The 21800-nt window shown below is 45.2% G+C and overlaps 2 protein-coding genes across 7 annotated transcripts in view; both read left to right on the top strand.

Moving 5' to 3' along the window:
- Positions 1-21800, top strand: part of LOC127694038 (CMRF35-like molecule 3) — a 59860-nt gene that overhangs the window by 3670 nt on the left and 34390 nt on the right. The window contains exons 3-6 of one of the 5 annotated variants that reach the window (XM_052195414.1): positions 600-714; positions 2886-3001; positions 6456-6584; positions 12176-12270. In XM_052195414.1, coding sequence (XP_052051374.1) covers positions 600-714; positions 2886-3001; positions 6456-6584; positions 12176-12237 — 422 coding nt within the window. In that variant the 3' untranslated portion in view covers positions 12238-12270. Of the gene's footprint in view, positions 1-599; positions 715-2885; positions 6400-6455; positions 6585-7672; positions 9276-12175; positions 12271-21800 lie in introns of those variants that run through there. The other 4 variants (XM_052195415.1, XM_052195419.1, XM_052195416.1 and 1 more) reach the window with 4 other exon arrangements.
- The window catches only part of LOC127694039 (CMRF-35-like molecule 4), a 51722-nt gene continuing 43342 nt past the window's right edge, over positions 13421-21800 (top strand). Inside the window, exons 1-4 of one of the 2 annotated variants that reach the window (XM_052195420.1) lie at positions 13421-13541; positions 14075-14437; positions 16258-16384; positions 17581-18088. In XM_052195420.1, coding sequence (XP_052051380.1) covers positions 13481-13541; positions 14075-14437; positions 16258-16384; positions 17581-17728 — 699 coding nt within the window. In that variant the 5' untranslated portion in view covers positions 13421-13480 and the 3' untranslated portion in view covers positions 17729-18088. Of the gene's footprint in view, positions 13542-14074; positions 14438-16257; positions 16385-17580; positions 18089-21800 lie in introns of those variants that run through there. The other variant, XM_052195421.1, reaches the window with a different exon arrangement.

The following is a 21800-nucleotide window of genomic DNA, read 5'->3' as shown; positions in this document are numbered from 1 at the left end:
AGTAGCTTGCAATCATCTGTATCTCCAGTTTCAGGGAATCTCAGGCCCTCTTCTGGCCTCAGTGGGCAGTGCAAGTACATGGTGCATATATACACAAGAGAATACCCATAGGCATATACAAATTTTTTTTCTAAAAATAAAATAGGCAAAACATGAAAACCTGAAGTGCTTCTGGATATTGCACACCAGGCAGTAATGAGTACACTCTGAAGGAAGCAAGTTTTAAAAGGGATCTGTTTCTTTTCTCTACACATCTTTCCTGAGAAAAGAATTAAGTGTTAAGCACGATGGTACACACTTTTAATCCCAGCACTAGAAAGGCAGACAAAGGCAGATCTCTGAGTTTGAGGCCAACCTGGTCTACCATGTGATTCCCAAATGATTCTGGGCTGCATAGAGAAATCCTGTATCAAAGATAAATAGATAGATAGATAGATAGATAGATAGATAGATAGATAGATGAATAAATAAGTAAGTAATGTAAGTTTTGGATGGTGACTAGGAATTGAGATCCTTAATTCCTAGTGAAAAGACCTTAAGTCCATCCCCAGTGCTGGACTGTCCACAGGAGGAGCCAACCATGTTCTTTTTATCTTCAGCCCCAGAAAGATCAACTACAATAACAACAATCATACCCAGAGTTCTGACATCTACACCACCAACCATGGAGAACACTGCCAAGGAACAAATGATTCAGAGTAGTCCCCACACCAGGTAAGCAGAGTTGGATCTTGGCAGCTCCTTCCCACTGGATTTGCCCTGTGGCCTCTCTTCTGGGAGGGCCTCCAGAAAAAACACAAAATGCCCAGGAATCCTGGGATTCAGGAAAACCAATCATTTCTTGCCTAAGTATGTCCTAAGCACATTACTAACATGGCTACATTTGTTTCTCTCAATACCAAGCTGGCCTGCCCATCTTGTATTTTATTTGCTAACCTCAGTAACTATCTTGTAGAAATACTCAGGCTGGTGGATTCTCTTGTCAAAGCCTGAGGTGGGCTCCCCAATCCTTTCACCTTTTAGTATATAAAGGCTCCCCTTCTAAGCCTCAGCTGCAGGATGGTAACATCTTCACCTGAGTGACAGGACAGACTGAGCACAGCCTTTGTGTCTCCCCTGTGTGCTCCCCAGAGGCCATGACAGAAGGCCACGCTTGTATCTCCATTAAGTTAGAAGAGATGCCTGTCCCACCCACTACTGGTTTCAGCCTATAATTAAATTTCCTTGTTCCCATCCAGTGTGGGGGATCTCCACAGTGCAGAGGAGAAAGGGGACTCTGGGGATTGTGCTGTGCCCGGATGATGCTTCTCATTCTTGAAGGTGTGCAGAGAAATTCCCAGCACTGTGGAATTACCTTGGCATAATTTCATCACAGCCTGTTGGGGGCAAGTCTCCAGGTCAAGGACACAGATAAACCACCAGCTAAGCTAAGGCATAGGTCACCTCACTAGTTCTTCCTAAGAATTGTCTCTTGGGACTCATCTAGTCCCCTGTCCTTTCTACTGTGTTCTTTCTGCTCCCTAAATCTTAAGATAGACAAACATGTCTCAAAGCACCCCACCTCATAGGCTCTCTCAAGGATTTTTTTTCTTTCTCTGCTAGTACTTTGGAACTGTTTTTATTGTTTGTTTTGTAAGTGGATGGAATGTTAGTTATCAAGTGTAGGGGCTGTTCCTGGTTGTCAGCTTGACTATAGCTGGAATGAACTAGAATCCAGAATTGGAAGGCTCACCTGTAATTATGATCTTAAGGCTGGAAGATACAAGTTTCCAACCTGGATCTTGGCATGGAGATCTTGAGGTATAGTAATATAAACCCAGGAAACTAAGGCAAGGAGATCTCTAAGTTCAAGGTCATCTGGGGAAAAGCAAGTCCCAGATCCAGGCATGGTGGCACACACCATTAATCTGGGCCACACCTTCTGCTGGAGACCTACATAAGGACATTGGAAGAAAGAGAGTTCACTCTCTCTCTATCTTCACCTGCTTGCCTTGTGGGACTGAGAAACTGCTAGATTCTTGGACTGCCATTCATAGCTGCTGTTGACCATTGTTGGGGAATTGGACTATAGACTGTAAATCATCAACAAATTCCCTTAGTATATAGAGATTACCCATAAGTTCTGTGACTCTAGAGAACCATGACTAATACGTCAAGTGACGGAGGGTACAAGGTTCCAGAAATGTAGAGGGTCCAAGAGAGTGTGAAGCACTGAGAGAGCTCAGTCCTTGGAAACATTTCAGGACATTGGATGGCATGGTCGGCCAAATGGCAGCTCTTGTGTCTTCCAAGAATGTATTCGAGTTAAGCTGTGACTCACAGAGTACCCACACTTGTACATGTTTTCCACAAGCTGAGGATGGCTTCCTGTTGGGCCATAGGAGAAACCCCGGATGGTACAAGAAGAGATATGGAGACCTGGGCAGGGAATAGAGGATGGATGGGAGGTGGGGAATAGGGCTTAATACTGTTGAGGACCTCATGGTCCCATAGGATATAATAAAGGGTCACAAAGAACTGCAACACCAGTGTCCATCCACTGACAGAGTGGAAGCAGCCATCAACCATTTCTAGATGTAGTGTGCCTAAGCCTCCTAACACACATTGCTGATGAGGGAGGGAGGGTCATCCTGGTGAAGAATGTCGCAGAGGCCAAGGTCAAAGGCCAGGGAGCAGTGAAGCCTTCAGACTTGCAGAGGCATATCTGGTAAACCTTCCCCAAGAAAGGGCTTATCTATCTAACAGGAAGCATGACCAGCCATGCACTTGCAGGGAGGCCGACCTGTAGCATCCCATGCTTGTCCTTCTCTGGCCCTTGGAGGCTAGGATATGGGCACCAGGAAGGCCGAGCCAGTATGTCAGCCTGTCTCCTATGTTTCCTTCAGGTCCCTGCTGAGCAGCATCTACTTCTTGCTGATGGCATTTGTGGAGTTACCCCTGCTCCTGAGCATGCTCAGTGCTGTCCTCTGGGTGAACAGGCCTCAGAGATGCTATGGGGGAGGTGACATTGGCCTGGTGAAGACCTGTGGTTCTGATGCCCAGGACAGAGAGAAAGACTTCCCAGGAGATAGAAAATAATCTCTGTCTCTCTGTCTCTGTCTCTATCTCCCACATGTGTGTGTGTGTTTGTGTGTGTGTGTATGTAAGTTGTGGGGGCAGATGTGTATTGGAGGACATCTTCAGGTGTCATGCCATCATTGTTTGAGACAGGGTTACTCACTGACCTGGACCTTTGCAAGTAGGCCAGGGAGCTGGCCAGAGAACTCCAGGGATCTACCTGCCTCCATCCCCCATTCTGCCATTGTAAGCACACACAACTGCACTCACTTAAAAAGAATCAAACAAACACTCTAGATTATAGGGTTTGAACTCATGTCCTTGTACTTGCAAGGAAGGCAAGGGCTTTACCAGCAGAGCCATCTCCACAGTCTGGAAAAGACTTGTTCTAATAAGGAAAGACTGGACAGCAGTACCATGGTTCTGAGGTACTGTGGGCCCAGCCTCAGACTAATCCCTCTCCTATAGCAGGGACAACTGAGTTCTGGAACCCATTCACGTCCCCCTCTCTCAGAATGCCCCACAGTGCCTACCTGGGTCTATCTTCCATTGATGGCCTCCAGGGAAATAGAAAATACAAGAAAAGGTCATGTTTCTTCCTAGGGCCCCAGTTCCTTAGAGGACATATGATAATACAAGTCTGTGGGCCACCAGCAAGGTGACTGACCAAATATATGGGAAATGTGGCCTCACCAAGTAGCATAAAAGTTTGCCACTCTCACACTGGATGTCTGTCCCTTACAGATGGGACACACCTAGCTTTCATTTTTGTCAACACAACCTAGTAACTAAGCCCATTGCCAACACGGATGGAGCAGTTGACCCTGTCTCTGTGCCACCTGCACAGGTCCCCATGTCATAGCTTAGTCTTGGTCCTTGAAGTCTAGATTCCCTGCTCATTGAGACCAAATGGGGAGCTAAGCTGCAGGAAGGAAGATGGCCTCTCAGGAGTCACAAACCCACATCACCACACAACCCTTCCAGGGACAGTCTCTGCATCCAGTCATTCCACTCTCTTCCTTTCGATCAGAACCATATATTGAATAGACATCTAAGTATTAAACACCCTACACATACAAGCTCAAAAATGAGAAAGACCCAATTACAGTCCACTCAGGAGTCACGAACCCACATCACCCCATGACCCGTCTCTGCACCTGGTCATTCCACTCTCTCCCTTTCAATCAGAACCATCTACTGGATGTCTTAAGTATTAGACACCCTCCACATATCATCTTGAAAATAAGAAAGACCCAATTAAAGTCCACAGAGGAAGCCAAAGGATTCAAGGGTAAACGCTCAGGGGGAAAACAGCTGTTTCCAGCTGGCCAGCCTCAGTCATGTTGAGTTCTGCACCAGGACACAGCCTTCTCCTCCAGTGGAGCTCTGACACTCACACCTAACATAGGTGTTCTTCCACTTTATGTAAGAAGAGTCCCTAGGTTAACATATTCTCCCTGATGACATGTGTTGGGCTCTAGTGAACCTGCCTCTGTAGAGAAGATGATTTTCATTTGCTTCTGGGGTGTATCTGGTGGTCAGCTGCCCACATTCTCACTGTTTCTCAAACAAGCAATCCCAGTTAAACTCAGTGGGACACACACACACATACACACACACACACACACCATATAAGCAGGAGAGGGGTTCATTAGAGCCTGTAGGCCAGACAGAGAAGGAGCATGCCTTTAATCCCAGTACTAAGGAGGCAGCAGGGGCAGGTGGATTTCTGAGTTCAAGGCCAGCCTGGTTTATAAAGTGAGTTCCAGGACAGAGAAACCCTTTAAGTTCCAGAACAACCAGGGCTACATGAAAAAACCCTGTCTTGGGGGAAAAAAGAAAAAAAAAGGAAATACAAAGACGCAAAAATGGAAGGAAGAAAAGAGGGAAGTAGGGACGGGAATGAAAACAAGAAAGGGTAATAGTAAAAATGACTCAAATTCATTATATATTCCCTTGGAGCTGTATGAAAATTTTAAAAAAATAAAATAAAAATTTAAAGAGGAAATGTTATTCTCTCTGCAGCCCTGCTTTCTTCTTTCAGGGGTGGGTTCTGTAAGCTCAACACACACACACACACACACACACACACACACACACACATTATATTTACTTTCCCTTCTGCAAGCAGCCCTGGGGTTAGCTCTGCCCTTTCTGCTTTAAGTGGATTAGTTGCTTGCACAGCTTCTCTTTTTCCTATTACTCAACTTACCGCCTTGTTGGCGACCTTCATCCTGATACGGCTTTGCTATTCTTTGCTGGCACTGCAATCTTCCTCATCCTGTGCTGTGATTGTCCCTGGCTGGAGCCCTTGAAAATCTGCCTTGGCAGTGGAGATTTCAAGAACTCTCTATCATTTGCTAGTGATATGAAGATAGATATTTTTTCTGAGACTTTTGGGATAAATGTTCCTGAGCTAAAATGTGAGGCAGACACACTCCTATCTACATCAGACAACCCTGCTCTCACACCAAACAGATTTGGAAGAAAACAGAAATCTCAGTTCCTGATTCCTTCTCCTTTGCCTCCAACAACTTGCTTCTAGTTGCCCCATGCTACACAGATAATGGTAGCTGAAGTCTGAGAGCCCAAGTCTAGCATGACTCCTCTGTCCCACATCTGTATCAGCTTGGTTCTGTCCTCTACACATCTGTATTTTGATGGGTCTGTTCTGCAATTGTCCATTCTATGAGGACACCATCCAAATCTCCATCATAACAATTTAGCACAGACACCATAATATGAACAATTTCCTCTCTGAGGGCTCTTCCACCTACAAAGAGCAGGATCTCCAGACTCAGGAAAGGTAGTCCATGTCCTACCTGACTATCCTCAGAGTCTTGTCCTTATGAAAAGAAAGTGTGTGTGTGTGTGTGCGTGTGTGTACGCTAATGGTGTATTGGCATGCATGGGAAGGTGTGCAGTGAGAACATGCCATGGCAGAGGTTTGGAAGTCAGAGAACAATTTTATTAAATCAATCCTCTTCTTCAACCGGTACTGGGGTTTCAAGGGTAAATGGGAGGGTGCTATGCTTCTGTCTACTCAAGGAGTCATCCCACCACTGACTTATCCTTCTAGGTCTTCCCTCTACATTTTTTAAAGTCCTTCAGCTTCTTCCCAATTTCAAGACTTAAGATAAACTAGATCAGGGCTCAGAAAGATGTCAACTGAACAGTTGGTGCCAAGTGTGGGGGAGGGAGGAAGGAAGCCGAGATTCTGGAGGAGGAAGGAAGGACAGAAGCAGAGATTCTGCAGCTGAACCTCCAAGACTGCAGCCATGAGACTCCCAGGTGACCATGGGATGAACTTATTTTTTTGTAATTAAAATGTGTTATTGTGTATTTATGGGTGCTTTGCCTGCCTGTCTGTGTACTACTTTTGAGCTTGGTCCTCACAGAGGCCAGAAGAAGCCATAGAAAGGGAGTTACAGATGCTTGTGTGCTGCTTTATCAATGTTGGGAGTCAAACCTGGTCCTATGGAGGAGCATCAGGGTCCTTAACTGCTGCACCATCTTTCCAGTCCCTGGTATGTGTTTCCAAAATGATTTATTGTTACTATTATTAATATTATTATTATTATCATTATTATTATTATATCATCAAATGTTATGTGGGTATGTGCATGAAAGTGAAGGTATCCATGGTACCCAAAAAAGGGTGACAATTCCAGGTTGCAAGCCACCTGGGGTGAACACTAAGAAGTGAACTCAGGTCTACTTCAAGGACAGACAGAACCCAGTTTTTTTCCTCCTATAATTTTTATTTACATATTTTATGTGTCTGGGTCTTCCATCTGCATGCATGTCTGTGTAGCATGTGCATTCCTAGTGCCCCACAGAGGCAAGAGGAAGGCATCAGCTTCCCTGGCACTGGAGCTAAGACAGCTGTGAGATCCTATGTGGGTGCAGGGAATTGAACCCAGGGCTTCTGGAAGAACAACCACTGAACAACGGAGACAGCTCTCCAGCCCCTGGAATGGTTTTGATGGAGCAGATATTCTCCATCATACATCCAAAATGGCCATAGGAGTTGATAATTAAGAGGCGTGATGAACAGATTAGCCATTTTCTCCAAGCCCACGCGGAATTATATGAAGTCTCTACATAATTCAACCAGTATTTACTAAGATCCTACTGAGTGCCAAGCCATGGTGTGAACATAGGGTAGGATGTCTTCACTAATGAAGGTTATGTTCTGTCACAAGGACATAAAATACCAGCAGTTTGCGATAAGGTCAATGGAGAACACAAACCTAGGTGGAGGGGATTATGACTAACAAAGGAGTTCCTACTGAAAGGCTGGGAGAGGAACTTCGCATTGGTCGATGTCAAGTTCCTTCCAGGTGGCAAGGCACCCCAATAAGGCTCTCTCCAGTTATGGTCCTGTTAGTGGGGTGTCGTGACATGAGTTCCAGGACAGGAAACTGGCTGGAAGTTAGTGCAAACTCCTGCTGTTCTCAATTATGAGATTTATCAGGGTTTTGAACTTGCTTCAATCTTACCAGTTCTTCTGTCTGATGGCAGTGTCCAGTACCCCACACCACCTCAAAAAACTAAAATCAAAATTAAATTTAAGAAAGACCATGTAATGAGAATTGGTGCTTATATTTTTGAGGGTAAACATAGCCAGCAATAAAGTGGATCATGGGGGAAGGAACCAAGATACAGGCTGAAGCTGAACCATGAGGTAAAGAGTCTGACTCGTCCACAAACAGGAGACGCCAACCCATGTTTCAGTCAAGGGGTGAGATAAGCTGGTCTGTCTGTCTGTCTATCCACCTGTCCTTGTTTGGGTTTTGTTGCTGTGATAAACACTGAATAAAACCAACTCGCTCTGAGGAAAGGTATTACTTGGCTGAGGCCTCTCTGGCACGGTCCATTTGTACGGCTGTGTGCAGGAGCTCAGCAGGAACCTGGGGGCAGGAACTGAAGCAGAGGCCATGGAGGGTGCTGCTCAACCTGCCTTCTTAGACAACCCAGGACCACAAGCCCAGCGATGGCATCACATCCGTCCACCAATTAACAATCAGGAAAATATCCTTACGAACATGCCCACAGTGTTCATCTGATGGGAAAAAAAAATGATCAATAAAGGTTCTTTCTTCCAGGTTGCTCTAGTTTGCACCAAATTGACAAAACTTACCCAGACCCGCTAACCCATCTGTTAACCTGTTAGTATACGGATAAGCTGTTTGTTTATTATTTTTCTTTTTCCTCTATTTCTTTCTGTGTTTGTTTTGGTTGGGTTTTGTTGTTCTTGTTTGTTTGCTTGTTTATGTTTCAAGACAGGGTATCTTTATATACCCTTGTTCATACTGGAACTTGTCTGTGGACCAGGTAGCCTCAAACTCAGAGATCCCCCTGCCTCTGCCTCCTCAGTGTTGGGATTAAAACCATACAGCAGCTTTCCTTCCTCTTTCCAGAGACCGAGTGTCAGTTGTTTTATCTCATTAATGTGATAAATAAGGAGACAAAGGCAGCTTTAGGAGGGAAAGGTTTATTTTGGCTCACAGTTTGAAGTCCACTAGAGTGGAAAGGCAGGGTGGTGTCGTTTGAGGTGGCTGCTCACATTGAGTCTACAAGTAGCTAGCAGAACAGGATGAACGCTGGTGTTTCCTTCCTTCCTCCCTTCCCTCTGTTCATCCAGTCTGCCATCCAGCCCAGAGGAGGCCTCTAGTTCTGTCACTGCCTCCTCTCCTAAGAGGAACCTACCTCCATCCTGCTCCTTGGAGGGGCCCTGATCACAACAGAAGACCATGAAGAGACACAAGAAGGTGCTACAGGTCCAGAGAATCTCTACAAGGCACCTCCCAGATGCATCTGTACTGGGGAGTTGCAGTGATCAGCACTTGGTGTGTGTACAAACTTCCTCTTCTGGTGTCTGAAGGTTGTTCCTCCTTTTGGATTTTTTGCTTCTCACTGCAGGGTAGAGCTCTGCAAGAGGCATGAGAAGACCATTGTCTTCTCAGTTTCCTCTTTCCCCATGGCAACAGCTTGTGTTTTTCTTGCTCTGATTGTTTCCATGGCCTGACATGTGTGGATGAGTGTGCATCGGCCCGACACCTGGGGAAAGGGCTTGCTGTCAACTTCCTATCTGTCTCTGACTCTTGCAGTAATGACCATCTTAGATGTGCAGGCGAAGTCAGCTCTTGGACGTTCACAGAACAGGAAGCCAGCAGAAGCCTGGAACCCTGACTTTGTGGAGTATAAACTTCACCAGACATTTGCTGGACACAAAAATAACTTGCTATTTTTTTCAGTTTCTGAAGCATGCTGTCAAATGTATTGTCTCATTTACTAAAGCTGTCGTGAGAAGACAGTAAGAAACCTCGAAACGCCAGCCCTCCTTTTAAGATTTTTGTGGGTTAGTGGACACACATGCTTTGCTTCCAGCTGTGTTCCGCTGCTCACTCTGGAGGAGGGGAACAGGTCCACCAAGCTCCTTCCCAGAGCATCAGGATAAACCGCTGCTTTGCCAGACTCCACGTCCTGATTTCCTGTGTCTCCCAGGCAGCCGCAGTCTCAGCAAGGATCCAGGTCAACTCTCTCACTTGGTTAATGCCTTATCATTCTCCAAACTGAACAGCAGCCAGAAAGGAGCTGAGGCTCACTTTACACTATTAGCCTGGTCCTGACCCCCATGGCCTCCTTCTTTGTCTTCCCTCCCAGACACTCTGTCCTTGCTAACACTCTCCTTCTTAAATCTGAAGAATGCAGGGAAGTGGTGGTGATCCAGACCGTGGGACGGAAAGGCAGGAAGATCACCCCATGATTGAGACCAGACAGGTTACACATTGCGGCTCACGTCAGCCAAAGGTACATAGCTCGTCTCCAGAAGACTAGGAAGAAGATGATAAAGAGGAAGGGAGGAAGAGGAGGAGACTGAAGAGGAAGAGGGGGAAGAGACAAAACAATTTTGCTTTTTGTCATTTTTCTTTTTGCTTTCCCAGATCTCTAAGGCTCCATCCTTCCTGTCATGATCAGCTGTTTTACACAGTTACTTATTTGCTTCTTCCTAAAAGTTGACTTCCTTGTTTCTGTTGTTTATACAAAGATTCCTCCTCACATCTGTACTTTCCACTCAGTATTATTTATAGACAGTTCATGGGAAAATGATGTAGCAGAGCTGAAGAAGGGTTTTAGAGAACCGATAATTATGTGTATGTGCAAATGTGTGTGAGAGTGTGTGAATGAGTGTGCATATGTGTGTGTGAGTTTGAGTGACATTGTGGGTGTGTATGAGAATGTCTGTGTGAGTATATGTGAATGTATATGTTTGTACATGTGCTAGTGTGTGTATATGTAAGTATGTGTGAGTTTGTATGTGTGTGTGAGTTTGAGTGACAGTGTGGGTATGTATATGTATGTGTGTCAGTATGTGTAAATATATATGTGTGTACATGTGTGAGTGTGAATGGGTGTGTGTATGTGTGTGTAAGTATGTGTGACTGTGTATGTGTGTGTGAGTTAGAGTGACAGTGTGAGTGTATATGAGAATATGTGGGTGTGTGAATGTGTTAGTGTGTATATGTGTGTGAATGTAAATATGTAAGAGTATGTGAGTAGGAAAGTATGTAATTGTATCCATGTGTGTGTGAGTATGTGCAAGTGTGTGAATGTATGTGTAAGTATGTGTGAGCAAGTGTGTGTATGAGTGTGTGTATGTGTGAGTGTATATGTATGTGAGTATGTTTTTGTGTAAGCATGTATGAGGGTGTGAGAGTGTATACATATGTATGTGAGTGTGAATGAGTGTGAATGAGTGTGTGTATGTTCATATGGCCGTAGAGTACATACACACATGGAGATGCGCATGCACGTGGGTGAGGGCACAGGAGCACTTGAGGATGGAGAGCCTGGGTGTTGATCCTTAGGCACCATCCACTTAGCGTCTGTCATGGCTGACTTGTCTAGGTTGACTGGCTGGTGGGCCCAGGAATACACCTGTCTCTGCCTCCTCAGCCATGGGATTATAGGCATGCGCACCAGGCCTTGAATCTTGTTAACTGTGTGCTCTGGGGATTGAACTCAGGTTCTCCTACTTACAAGGATTTTACCTACTGATCTGTCCTCCCTGCACCAGAGATTAATTATTGCAAAACAAATAAATCAGCCAAATATGGTAGTACATGTATCTAACCCTACTAATTCAGGAGGTTGAGACAGGAGGATGGCTACAAATTCAAGGCCAGCCTGACCTACATAGTGTGTTTTAGTCTGGCTGAGATAGAAAGGAAAAACCTGTCTGAGAGAGACAAAAATGACAATAATAGTCGCATGTAGTGTCATTTACCTATAACTCTAGCATTTGGGAGGCAGTGATAGGAGGATCAAGGGTTGGAAACTAGCCTAGGATTCAGAGAGACTGTATCAAATTTTTAATTAATTTAATTAAAAACAAACAAAAATCAAATCCCTGTGACAATTGAAAATCCAAGTTATTTCTTTAGAAAGATGTCAGGTAGTGTAAAGAAATAAAAGAAATATCTATGATGTTTGCAGCTGTGACTGAATTAACTTGGACAGTGTCCCATCAACCACACATAGAATCTGTCACTCCACCACCACCACTGTCCCTCCTACTCCTGTGGACCAAAGCTCCAGGGTCTGTCTGATAATCACGCTTTCTCCAGGAGCCAGTTTGATGGTCATGCTCCTTGCTACAGGGTACTAATGGGGCTGCAAAAGGCCCCATTAATACACCTGAGTTCAGTCTAAGCTAGCCCTGGCTAAGTGCTTTCTCTTCTACTAGCTGTCGTGGTCATGGTGTCTCTTCAAAGCAATAGGACAGTGACTAAGACAGATAGCAAACAGTGACCATGCCTTAGAGTCCTGCAGTGAATACACAAAGCAGTTTCTTTGCTCTTATTGATCTGATAGAGCATAAAGAAACAGTGGACACAGACAAAATGCAGGCAGATACCCTGAAGATAAATCAGTGAGAGGCCAGAAAATGGTACAGTGGGAGAATCTGCATTAGAAGAACATCTGCATTCTGTGTAAACATGGAGAATATCTCCATTCTGTGTGAACAGGGAGAACATCTGCATTCTGGGTTATAGGTAGAACATCTGTATCATGTGCTAATAGGGAAAACATCTGCATTCTGTGTTAATAGGGAGAAAATCTGCATTAGAAGAACATCTGCATTCTGTGTTCGTAGGGACTAGACTTGAATGAAATAAGGGTGGATACCCAGAAGAGAGTCCCAACCCAGGGAACCGTAAGTGTAAACGTCACCACAGCCTGCAGATGTTGCTGCAAATCAGAGGGCTTCAGGTGCCGCTGTGGTCAGGTAGGTCACTGGATCCAGGACTCACTCTCTTCCCTTCTTCCCCAACAAGAAAGGAAATGGACAGGCAGCACTGGAAACCTGAGTCAACAGAAAGGAGACTTCTGAGGTTGTTCTTCCATTCTTCCACACAACACCTACCCCACACCTTGTCCATGTCTAGATATGGGGCCAGGAGGCACAAGAACACAGAGCTGTCATGATAGTGGCTCCATTCTGCTCCTGACACTAAAGGGATGGAGGATTTCTATGAGCTCAAGGTTAGCCTGAGCTAAAAATTGCATTTGAGCCCAGCCTGGGTTGCAGTGTGAGACACTTTCTCAAATAATCAGGGCCAAGGATGCATCTCAGTCTGCAGAGTGCTTGCCTGGCATGCACAAAGCCCTGGGTTCAGTCCTGAGCACAGCATGAATGGGCTGTGGTGACACACACCTACAATTTCTGGACTCAGGAGGTCAAGGTAGGAGGATCAGTTCAAGGTCATCCTTGGCTAAATAGAGCCCAGCCTGGCTGCCACAGAAAAACAGCAAACCAAACAGAATAAGACAGAAGAAGAGAAAGCTGTGACCTACATGTCTGTATCCTTTATGGGGACTCAGTACCTCAATAAACTCTGATCAGGGGATCAGGTCACAGCATGAGCTTGACCATCAGTGTGAACCCGGAAATCATGCTAGAGACCTCACAGACTAAGAGTACCCTACAATCTGAATTTTGGAAGGAGGTGGTTACTATGTGGTCACAGAGCTAGAGCAAGAGAAGGCAGCTTTTAAAACCATCCAGGAAGTGGTTTGTCACAGAGGGAGGTCAACCTGACTGAAAACTGAAATGCTCCCCAGACCTCTGTGAAGAGAGTGGAACCAGGCTAGGGGACAGATGGCATTCTCAATCCACAGCCATGGGTGTCCCCACTTGTTGTGTGTGGTAGGAACCAAAGCCTCTGAGGCCTGGAACATCTACACAGCCCTTCCTGCGCTATTTTTCTGGAGTCTCACATGGGAGCCAGGGACCAGGAAGCAGAGGACAGAAAGGAGAACTAGGCAAGAGGACATTGTACCATCTAGAAGGAGAAAGTTCCTTCTGTCCCCTCTTAGCCCTGGTGTGGGTGCAGGTGACAGCTGAGCTGAAGAAATGATCCCCAGGGTAATAAGGTTGTGGCTGCCTTCAGCTCTGCTCCTCTCTCAGGTCCCAGGTGAGCACGGGGGCAGGGGTGTCAGGGGTATAGCTTTGAAAGGGGAACTCCTGCTGTAAGACTGACAAGGCTATGGGAGAAGACAGACAGAGAGAGAGAGAGAGAGAGAGAGAGAGAGAGAGAGAGAGAGAGAGAGAGAGAGAGAGAGAGGAGCCAACACTGGCAGAGGGGCCTAGAGAGAAGGCAGGGGTGTGGAGGTGGGGTGAATGGGGCCCAGGAGCACTCAGCATTTTCCTCACAGGTTCTGCCAGGTTTTTGTGCACAGTACAGTCATGTCTACCATGACTACCAGGTCTACCTCAGACAGAATCAGGACCCACTGAGAGGCTTTCCTGTGACAGTTATTGCCAAAACTATATAATCTCTACTTATGTTATTCTCTCTATAACTTCAGTCCTGACTCCTACTCTGACAAAGCCTGTCGCCTTTCTCACTGTTTCTTCAAGACCAGAGGGTTTTCTAAGACCTGACTCAAGGGAGGACTTACTCCCATCCTGCTGTCAGGGTGTAGAATTGAAGCTTGTGTTTTCCAGGCTGTGTCCCTCTGCGTGGCCCCAGCACTGTGACAGGCACTGTGGGAGAATCGCTGGGTGTGGCTTGTCAGTATGAGGAGAAATTCAAGACTCATAATAAGTACTGGTGCAGAGTGTCACTTATGCTACTATGCAAAGATATTGTCAAGACCAGAGGCTCAGAAGAAGCTAGAAATGGCCGAGTGTCCATCAGGGACCATCCAGACAACCTCACCTTGACAGTGGCCTTGGAGAAACTCACCCTGGAGGATGCAGGCACCTACATGTGTAGAGTGGATATACCATTTATCCATGACACCTTTAAAATTGATGACTCCTTGGGGATCGATAAGTCCTTCAAGGTTGAGTTGTCCGTTCTCCCAGGTAAGCCTCCTTCATGTCAGGGCAGCCTGAGTCCAGGCCTGTCATTCCCTCATGGAGGAAGGAAACCATGAACCTTAGCATGATGAGCTTGGTGAGTGAGTGATTAAGGACAGGGAGTGTGAGCCCGCACATGCCTCTGTTGGAGCATGTGTGGTACTTGTGATAGTGTATGTGTACAAGTACATGTGTGTGCATGCACACACAGGCACAGTGGAGACCTGTGTTCTTAGAAACTATCTTATTTATTTCTGTGCTTCTTCATGTATTTGTTTATAGCACCTTGCCCATGTTGTGTGTGAGTGAACAGTGGACTTCTGGGTGTTAGTTCTTTCTTTTCACCTTGTGGGTCAAACTCAGGTCATCACTCTTGATAAGCAGGGGCCTCTGCCCACTGAGCCATCTCATCAGCCTCTGTTGAGGATTCTCTGTGTGGACCATGTGATGGTTTCAGGCGTAAAACTTTCTAGAGACAGGCTTTGAATTGTTGGCTCTTTGTGACTTCCTGTCCTGATAAGAAAGGAGTCCTCTCTCCCAGGTCTCATAAGGCCCTGTCTCCATTCTCCATATGGGAACAGTTCCCCGGCCCATCAGCTCCCCTCTCTCAAAGGCAGCTCTGCCCTGGGACTGAGTGCACACTTCTCTTCCATGGAGGATCTTGGGGTGCCCGCTTTCCTACCGGGTACCAGCATCATCCCTGCTTCTGGGATTCTGAGTGACCACCAGAGACACAGGGAGGAGCCTAGGCAGTGCATGGGGCTTCTCAGTGCCCCGAGGAACCCACTCACCCTTCCATCCTCCCCTGTGCCCACCTTTTCCAAGAACCATTTACTGAGGAAGAAACTCAGAGAATCCCTCCAAGGTTTCCCTTCTGTGGGCAGAGGATCAAGCAGGATGGAAGACAGGCTTTCAGCTACTTCGATCTCCAGTGTTCTCCATTTCTGAAGTTCATTCTCCCGTAATGGGGACTGCCTTGTTCATAGAAACTAAATCTGTGCATCTTTTTAAGGGCTTGGGGAGTTGACAGGGGTGAAGGAAAGGGCCAATCCTCTTTTTTAATTTTACTTTTATATCTCTCCTTGTCATCCTTCCTTATTATAGTCACCATCATCATTTGAGAGAGGATCTCATGTAGCCTGGTTTAACCACAATCTCATGGTGTACTTAGGATTCATCCTGAATGCCTGATCTGCCTGTTTCTGCCTCTCCAGCCCTGGAATTGCAAGAATACATCATCACACCCAGCTCCTGGTTCTCCATTTTGATTTTCCCCTTATACATTTCCCTGCAACCTCCTCTGTGGGTCCATACTGAAGAGTGGAAACTACAATCTCACTAATGTCATTACTCTGCAGTAGAGTCCACTCTCCACAGGGCCCTCCAATCATCTTCCTTTCTATAAGTTTCCATCTGATCATTCCTCAGAGAAGACTCCCTAGTGCCCTTTCTGGTTGACACTGGGAATGAGTGGGTCAGGCATACATGGAATCCCACTACCCTGTTTGTCCCCAGAACGATGACAGACAAGGAGGCAAAAGGTGTGGCTAGGTTGGATGGGACCTGGTACTCACTAAGTTCTTGTCACTGACACTTGAATTCTCCTCTCTAAGAAGACTGGCTTCCTATTTGGAAGTACCATGCAGACACTGTGCACCATGAGATGGTCTGGGAAGGAAAGCCCAGACCAGGCCTTGGGGCTGATAGGCTGTCGGGCAGCTGTCCAGCATGTCCCTAGGGTCCTATGTGATGCAGAGTGACAGAGGTTTCAGTAGGTAGGAGAAGGAATGGAGGTCATGGGAACTGTCTTGTGTTTCCATCCTTAGCTCCAGTCATAGCTTTGAGCCCTGGGAATGATACCAATATCGTCGAGTTCCGCACATCCACACCTGTGCACACTCAGCCCAGCGTGACCACAGAGGACACAATTCGGGCTCCCAGCCCACAGCCTCGGTGAGGAACATATAGCCCTGAAGCCTTTGGATGGGGAGGAGAAGTCATACTGTGAGAGCAGAGGTAGAAGGGTTTGTATCTCCTTCCTTTACATACTCTCTGCATTTCCCAATCTCAGGCTGACCTGAGAGGATCTTGGGAGAACCAGTTGCTTTTCTAAAGATAGGGACTCAGAAATAACAGTCAGATACAGACCCCCTGAGATAGAGGATGCTTCCTGTCAATCAGGCAGTGTATAAACACATCCAGATCATAGAACAATGGCTCTGGGGAAATGGGACTGCCAGTGAAGGACAGCGAGTTTGAGCCACATCACCTACAGGAAAAATCAGGCATGGAGGCACCTACTTGAAATGCCAGAGCTGCTGAGGTAGAGACAGGAGGATGCCTGAGACTCACTGACTAGCCAGCCTACTTGGAAACCTTCAGTCTAGTAAGAGGTCCTGTCAGAAAACACGATAAACGGTCCAGGTTTGGTGGCTCCCACCTTTAATCCCAGCACTTGGGAGGCAGAGGCAGGTCAAGCTCTAGTAGTTTAGGGCCAGCCTGACTACATAGTGAATTTCATTCTAGCCAGAGCTACATAGCCAGACCTGTCTCAGAACAAACACAAAGTGGTGACTCTTGAGGAACAACCAAGGTTGTTCTGATCTCTCCAAATTCATGCACACACATGTGCACCTGCATACACATACATGAACACACACATACAATTAACTATGTAAAATCATTTAGCTGCAGGGTGTGGTGGCACAAGCTACTCAGTACTTGGGAGGCAAAGGCAGATGTATATCGAGGAATTTAAGGCCACATTGGTCTACATAATGACTTCCAGGACAGCTAGGCTACAGAATATAAATAAATAAATAAATAATTAAAAAAATAAATAAATGCCACTCAGGAGTAAGTGCTAGGGGTCTAGTTAGAAGAGAAATGGTTGTGGGTTTGGAAGGCAAAGCCAGCCTGGTTAGAGGCCACAGGGGGAGAGGCCCACGGACTTGGTCTGAAGAGAGCAGGTCAGGCCCACAGCTCAAGCCTACTTCCTGGGCTCTGTGTTCTTCACACTCAGGCAGTCCTTGTCCTTGTCCCTGCATAGATCTCTGTGGACACAGGCCTGGGTTAGAGACAGCCACACAGGGGAGGGCATCAGGGTCCCCATCTGTGAAGGGAGCTTATGGTGACTATGTCCCTTACAGGTCTCTTCTGAGCAGCCTCTACTTCCGGGTCCTGGTGTTTCTGGAGTTGCCCCTGCTCCTGAGCATGTGTGGTGCCGTTCTCTGGGTGAACAGGCCCCAGAGGTGCTCTGGGGGAAGCAGTGCTGGGCCCTGTTATGAGACCCAGTGACATCTGTTGACATCAAGGCCACGTCCCTGGGCACAGCTTCTGTCGTGGCTGAGGAAAACCAGTAAATATTTTTGAGAATGCTCTGAGACTTTTAGAAGATTCTTTGTGCTGTATCAAACACATAAAAGATTGTACCAAATAAATACCTATATATTTAAATAAAATTCAGGGTAGAGAGATGGCTCAGTGGTTAAGAGTACTGGCTGTTCTTCCAGAGGTCCTGAGCTCAATTCCCAGTTACCACATGGTGGCTCACAGCCATCTGTAATGAGATCTGACGCTCTCTTCTGGCATACAGGTGTACGTTCAGATGGAACACTCACATAATTAAATAAATAAAGCTTTCCCCCCTTTTTTAAATTCGATGTATTTTTTATTTACATTTCAAATGATTTCCCCTTTTCTAGCCCCCCACTCCCTGAAAGTCCCGTAAGCCCCCTTCTCTCCCCCTATCCTCCCACCCACCCCCTTCCCACTTCCCCGTTCTGGTTTTGCCGAATACTGCTTCACTGAGTCTTTCCAGAACAAGGGGCCACTCTTCCTTTCTTCTTGTACCTCATTTGATGTGTAGATTATGGTTTGGGTATTCCAGTTTTCTAGGTTAATATCCACTTATTAGTGAGTGCATACCATGATTCACCTTTTGAGTCTGGGTTACCTCACTTAGTATGATGTTCTCTAGCTCCATCCATTTGCCTAAGAATTTCATGAATTCATTGTTTCTAATGGCTGAATAGTACTCCATTGTGTAGATATACCACATTTTTTGCATCCACTCTTCTGTTGAGGGATACCTGGGTTCTTTCCAGCACCTGGCAATTATAAATAGGGCTGCTATGAACATAGTGGAACATGTATCCTTATTACATGCTGGGGAATCTTCTGGGTATATGCCCAGGAGTGGTATAGCAGGATCTTCTGGAAGTAAGGTGCCCAGTTTTTGGAGGAACCGCCAGACTGATTTCCAGAGTGGTTGTACCAATTTGCAACCCCACCAGCAGTGGAGGAGTGTTCCTCTTCTCCACATCCTCGCCAACATCTGCTGTCTCCTGATTTTTTTTATTACTTCCTGTCATTTTTTATATTTTTTTATTATTCGATATAATTTTTTATTTACATTTCAAATGATTTCCCCTTTTCTAGCCCCCCACTTCTCGAAAGTCCCATAAGCCCCCTTCTCTCCCCCGTCCTCCCACCCACCCCTTCCCACTTCCTCGTTCTGGTTTTGCCGAATACTGCTTCACTGAGTCTTTCCAGAACAAGGGGCCACTCCTCCTTTCTTCTTGTACCTCATTTGATGTGTGGATTATGTTTTGGGTATTCCAGTTTTCTAGGTTAATATCCACTTATTAGTGAGTGCATACCATGATTCACCTTTTGAGTCTGGGTTACCTCACTTAGTATGATGTTCTCTAGCTCCATCCATTTGCCTAAGAATTTCATGAATTCATTGTTTCTAATGGCTGAATAGTACTCCATTGTGTAGATATACCACATTTTTTGCATCCACTCTTCTGTTGAGGGATACCTGGGTTCTTTCCAGCACCTGGCAATTATAAATAGGGCTGCTATGAACATAGTAGAGCATGTATCCTTATTACATCTGGGGAATCCTCTGGGTATATGCCCAGGAGTGGTATAGCAGGATCTTCTGGAAGTGAGGTGCCCAGTTTTTGGAGGAACCGCCAGACTGATTTCCAGAGTGGTTGTACCAATTTGCAACCCCACCAGCAGTGGAGGAGTGTTCCTCTTTCTCTACATCCTCTCCAACATCTGCTGTCTCCTGAATTCACTTGATCCTCGACAAAGAGGCTGAAAACATCCAATGGAAAAAAGATAGCCTTTTCAACAAATGGTGCTGGTTCAACTGGAGGTCAGCATGCAGAAGAATGCGAATTGATCCATCCTTGTCTCCTTGCACTAAGCTCAAATCTAAATGGATCAAGGACCTCCACATAAAGCCAGACACTCTGAAGCTAATAGAAAAGAAACTGGGGAAGACCCTTGAGGACATCGGTACAGGGAGAAAGTTTCTGAACAGAACACCAATAGCGTATGCTCTAAGATCAAGAATTGACAAATGGGACCTCATAAAATTAACAAGTTTCTGTAAGGCAAAGGACACCATCAAAAGGACAAATCGGCAACCAACAAATTGGGAAAAGATCTTCACCAATCCTACATCAGATAGAGGGCTAATATCGAATATATATAAAGAACTCAAGAAGTTAGACTCCAGAAAACCAAACAACCCTATTAAAAATGGGGTACAGAGTTAAACAAAGAATTCTCACCTGAATTTTTAATCTTAGCCATTCTGACTGGTGTAAGGTGAAATCTCAGGGTTGTTTTGATTTGCATTTCCCTAATGACTAATGAAGTTGAGCATTTTTAAGATGCTTCTCTGCCATCCAAAGTTCCTCAGGTGAAAATTCTTTGTTTAACTCTGTACTCCATTTTTTAATAGGGTTATTTGGTTTTCTGGAGTCTAACTTCTTGAGTTCTTTAAATATATTCGATATTAGCCCTCTATCTGATGTAGGGTTGGTGAAGATCTTTTCCCAATTTGTTGGTTGCCAATTTGCCCTTTTGATGGTGTCCTTTGCCTTACAGAAACTTTGTAATTTTATGAGATCCCATTTGTCAATTCTTGATCTTAGAGCATAAGCTATTGGTGTTTTGTTCAGGAACTTTCCCCCTGTACCGATGTCCTCAAGGATCTTCCCCAGTTTCTTTTCTATTAGCTTCAGAGTGTCTGGCTTTATGTAGAGGTCCTTGATCCATTTGGAGTTGAGCTTAGTACAAGGAGACAAGGATGGATCAATTCCCATTCTTCTGCATGCTGACCTCCAGTTGAACCAGCACCATTTGTTGAAAAGGCCATCTTTTTTCCATTGGATGTTTTCTCCCCCTTCAAAAGACAGTCCTCAACAAATACAAGAAGATCGAACTAATCCTATGCCTCCTCCTATCAGATCACTATGGTGTAAGAGTGGTTTTCAATAGCAACAAAAGCAACAGAAAGCCCACATACACATGGAGGCTGAACAATACTCTACTCAATGACACCTTGGCCAAAGAAGAAATAAAGAAAGAAATCAGAGACTTTTTAGAATTTAATGAAAATGAAGGCACAACATACCCAAATCTTTGGGACACAATGAAAGCAGTGCTAAGAGGAAATCTCATAGCCCTGAGTGTCTCAAAAAATAAAATGGAGAGAGCATACACTAGCAGCTTAACGACACACCTGAAAGCCCTGGAACAAAAAGAAGCCAATTCCCCCAGGAAGAGTAGAAGACAGGAAATCACAAAACTCAGGTCTGAAATCAATCAAGTGGAAACAAAGAGAACCATACAAAGAATCAATGAATTCAGGAGCTGGTTCTTTGAGAAAATCAACAAGATAGATAAACCCTTAGCCAGACTGACCAAAGGGCACAGAGAAAGTATCCAAATTAACAAAATTAGAAATGAAAAGGGAGATATAACAACAGAAACTGAGGAAATCCAAAAAATCATCAGATCCTACTACAAAAGCCTATACTCAACACAACTGGAGAATCTGGAGTAAATGGACAATTCCCTTGACAGATACCAAATACCAAAATTAAATCAGGACCAAATAGATCATCTAAACAGTCCCATAACCCCTAAAGAAATAGAAGGGGTCATAGAAAGCCTTCCAACCAAAAAAAAAAAAAAAAAAAAAAAAAAGCACAGGACCAGATGGTTTCAGTGCAGAATTCTATCAGACCTTCAAAGAAGACCTAACACCAATACTCTTCAAACTATTCCACAAAATAGAAACAGAAGGAACACTACCCAATTCCTTCTACGAAGCCACAATTACGCTGATACCAAAACCATACAGAGATCTAACAAAGAAAGAGAACTTCAGACCAATTTCCCTTATGAACATCGATGCAAAAATACTCAATAAAATTCTTGCCAACCGAATCCAAGAACATATCAAAATGATCATCCACCATGATCAAGTAGGCTTTATCCCAGGGATGCAGGGTTGGTTCAATATACAGAAATCCATCAATGCAATCCACTACATAAACAA

Source organism: Apodemus sylvaticus, chromosome 10 (assembly GCF_947179515.1).
Source record: "Apodemus sylvaticus chromosome 10, mApoSyl1.1, whole genome shotgun sequence".
Lineage (NCBI taxonomy): Eukaryota > Metazoa > Chordata > Mammalia > Rodentia > Muridae > Apodemus > Apodemus sylvaticus.
Note: the sequence above shows the minus strand (reverse complement) of the source record. Positions and strands in the feature narration are given on the sequence as shown.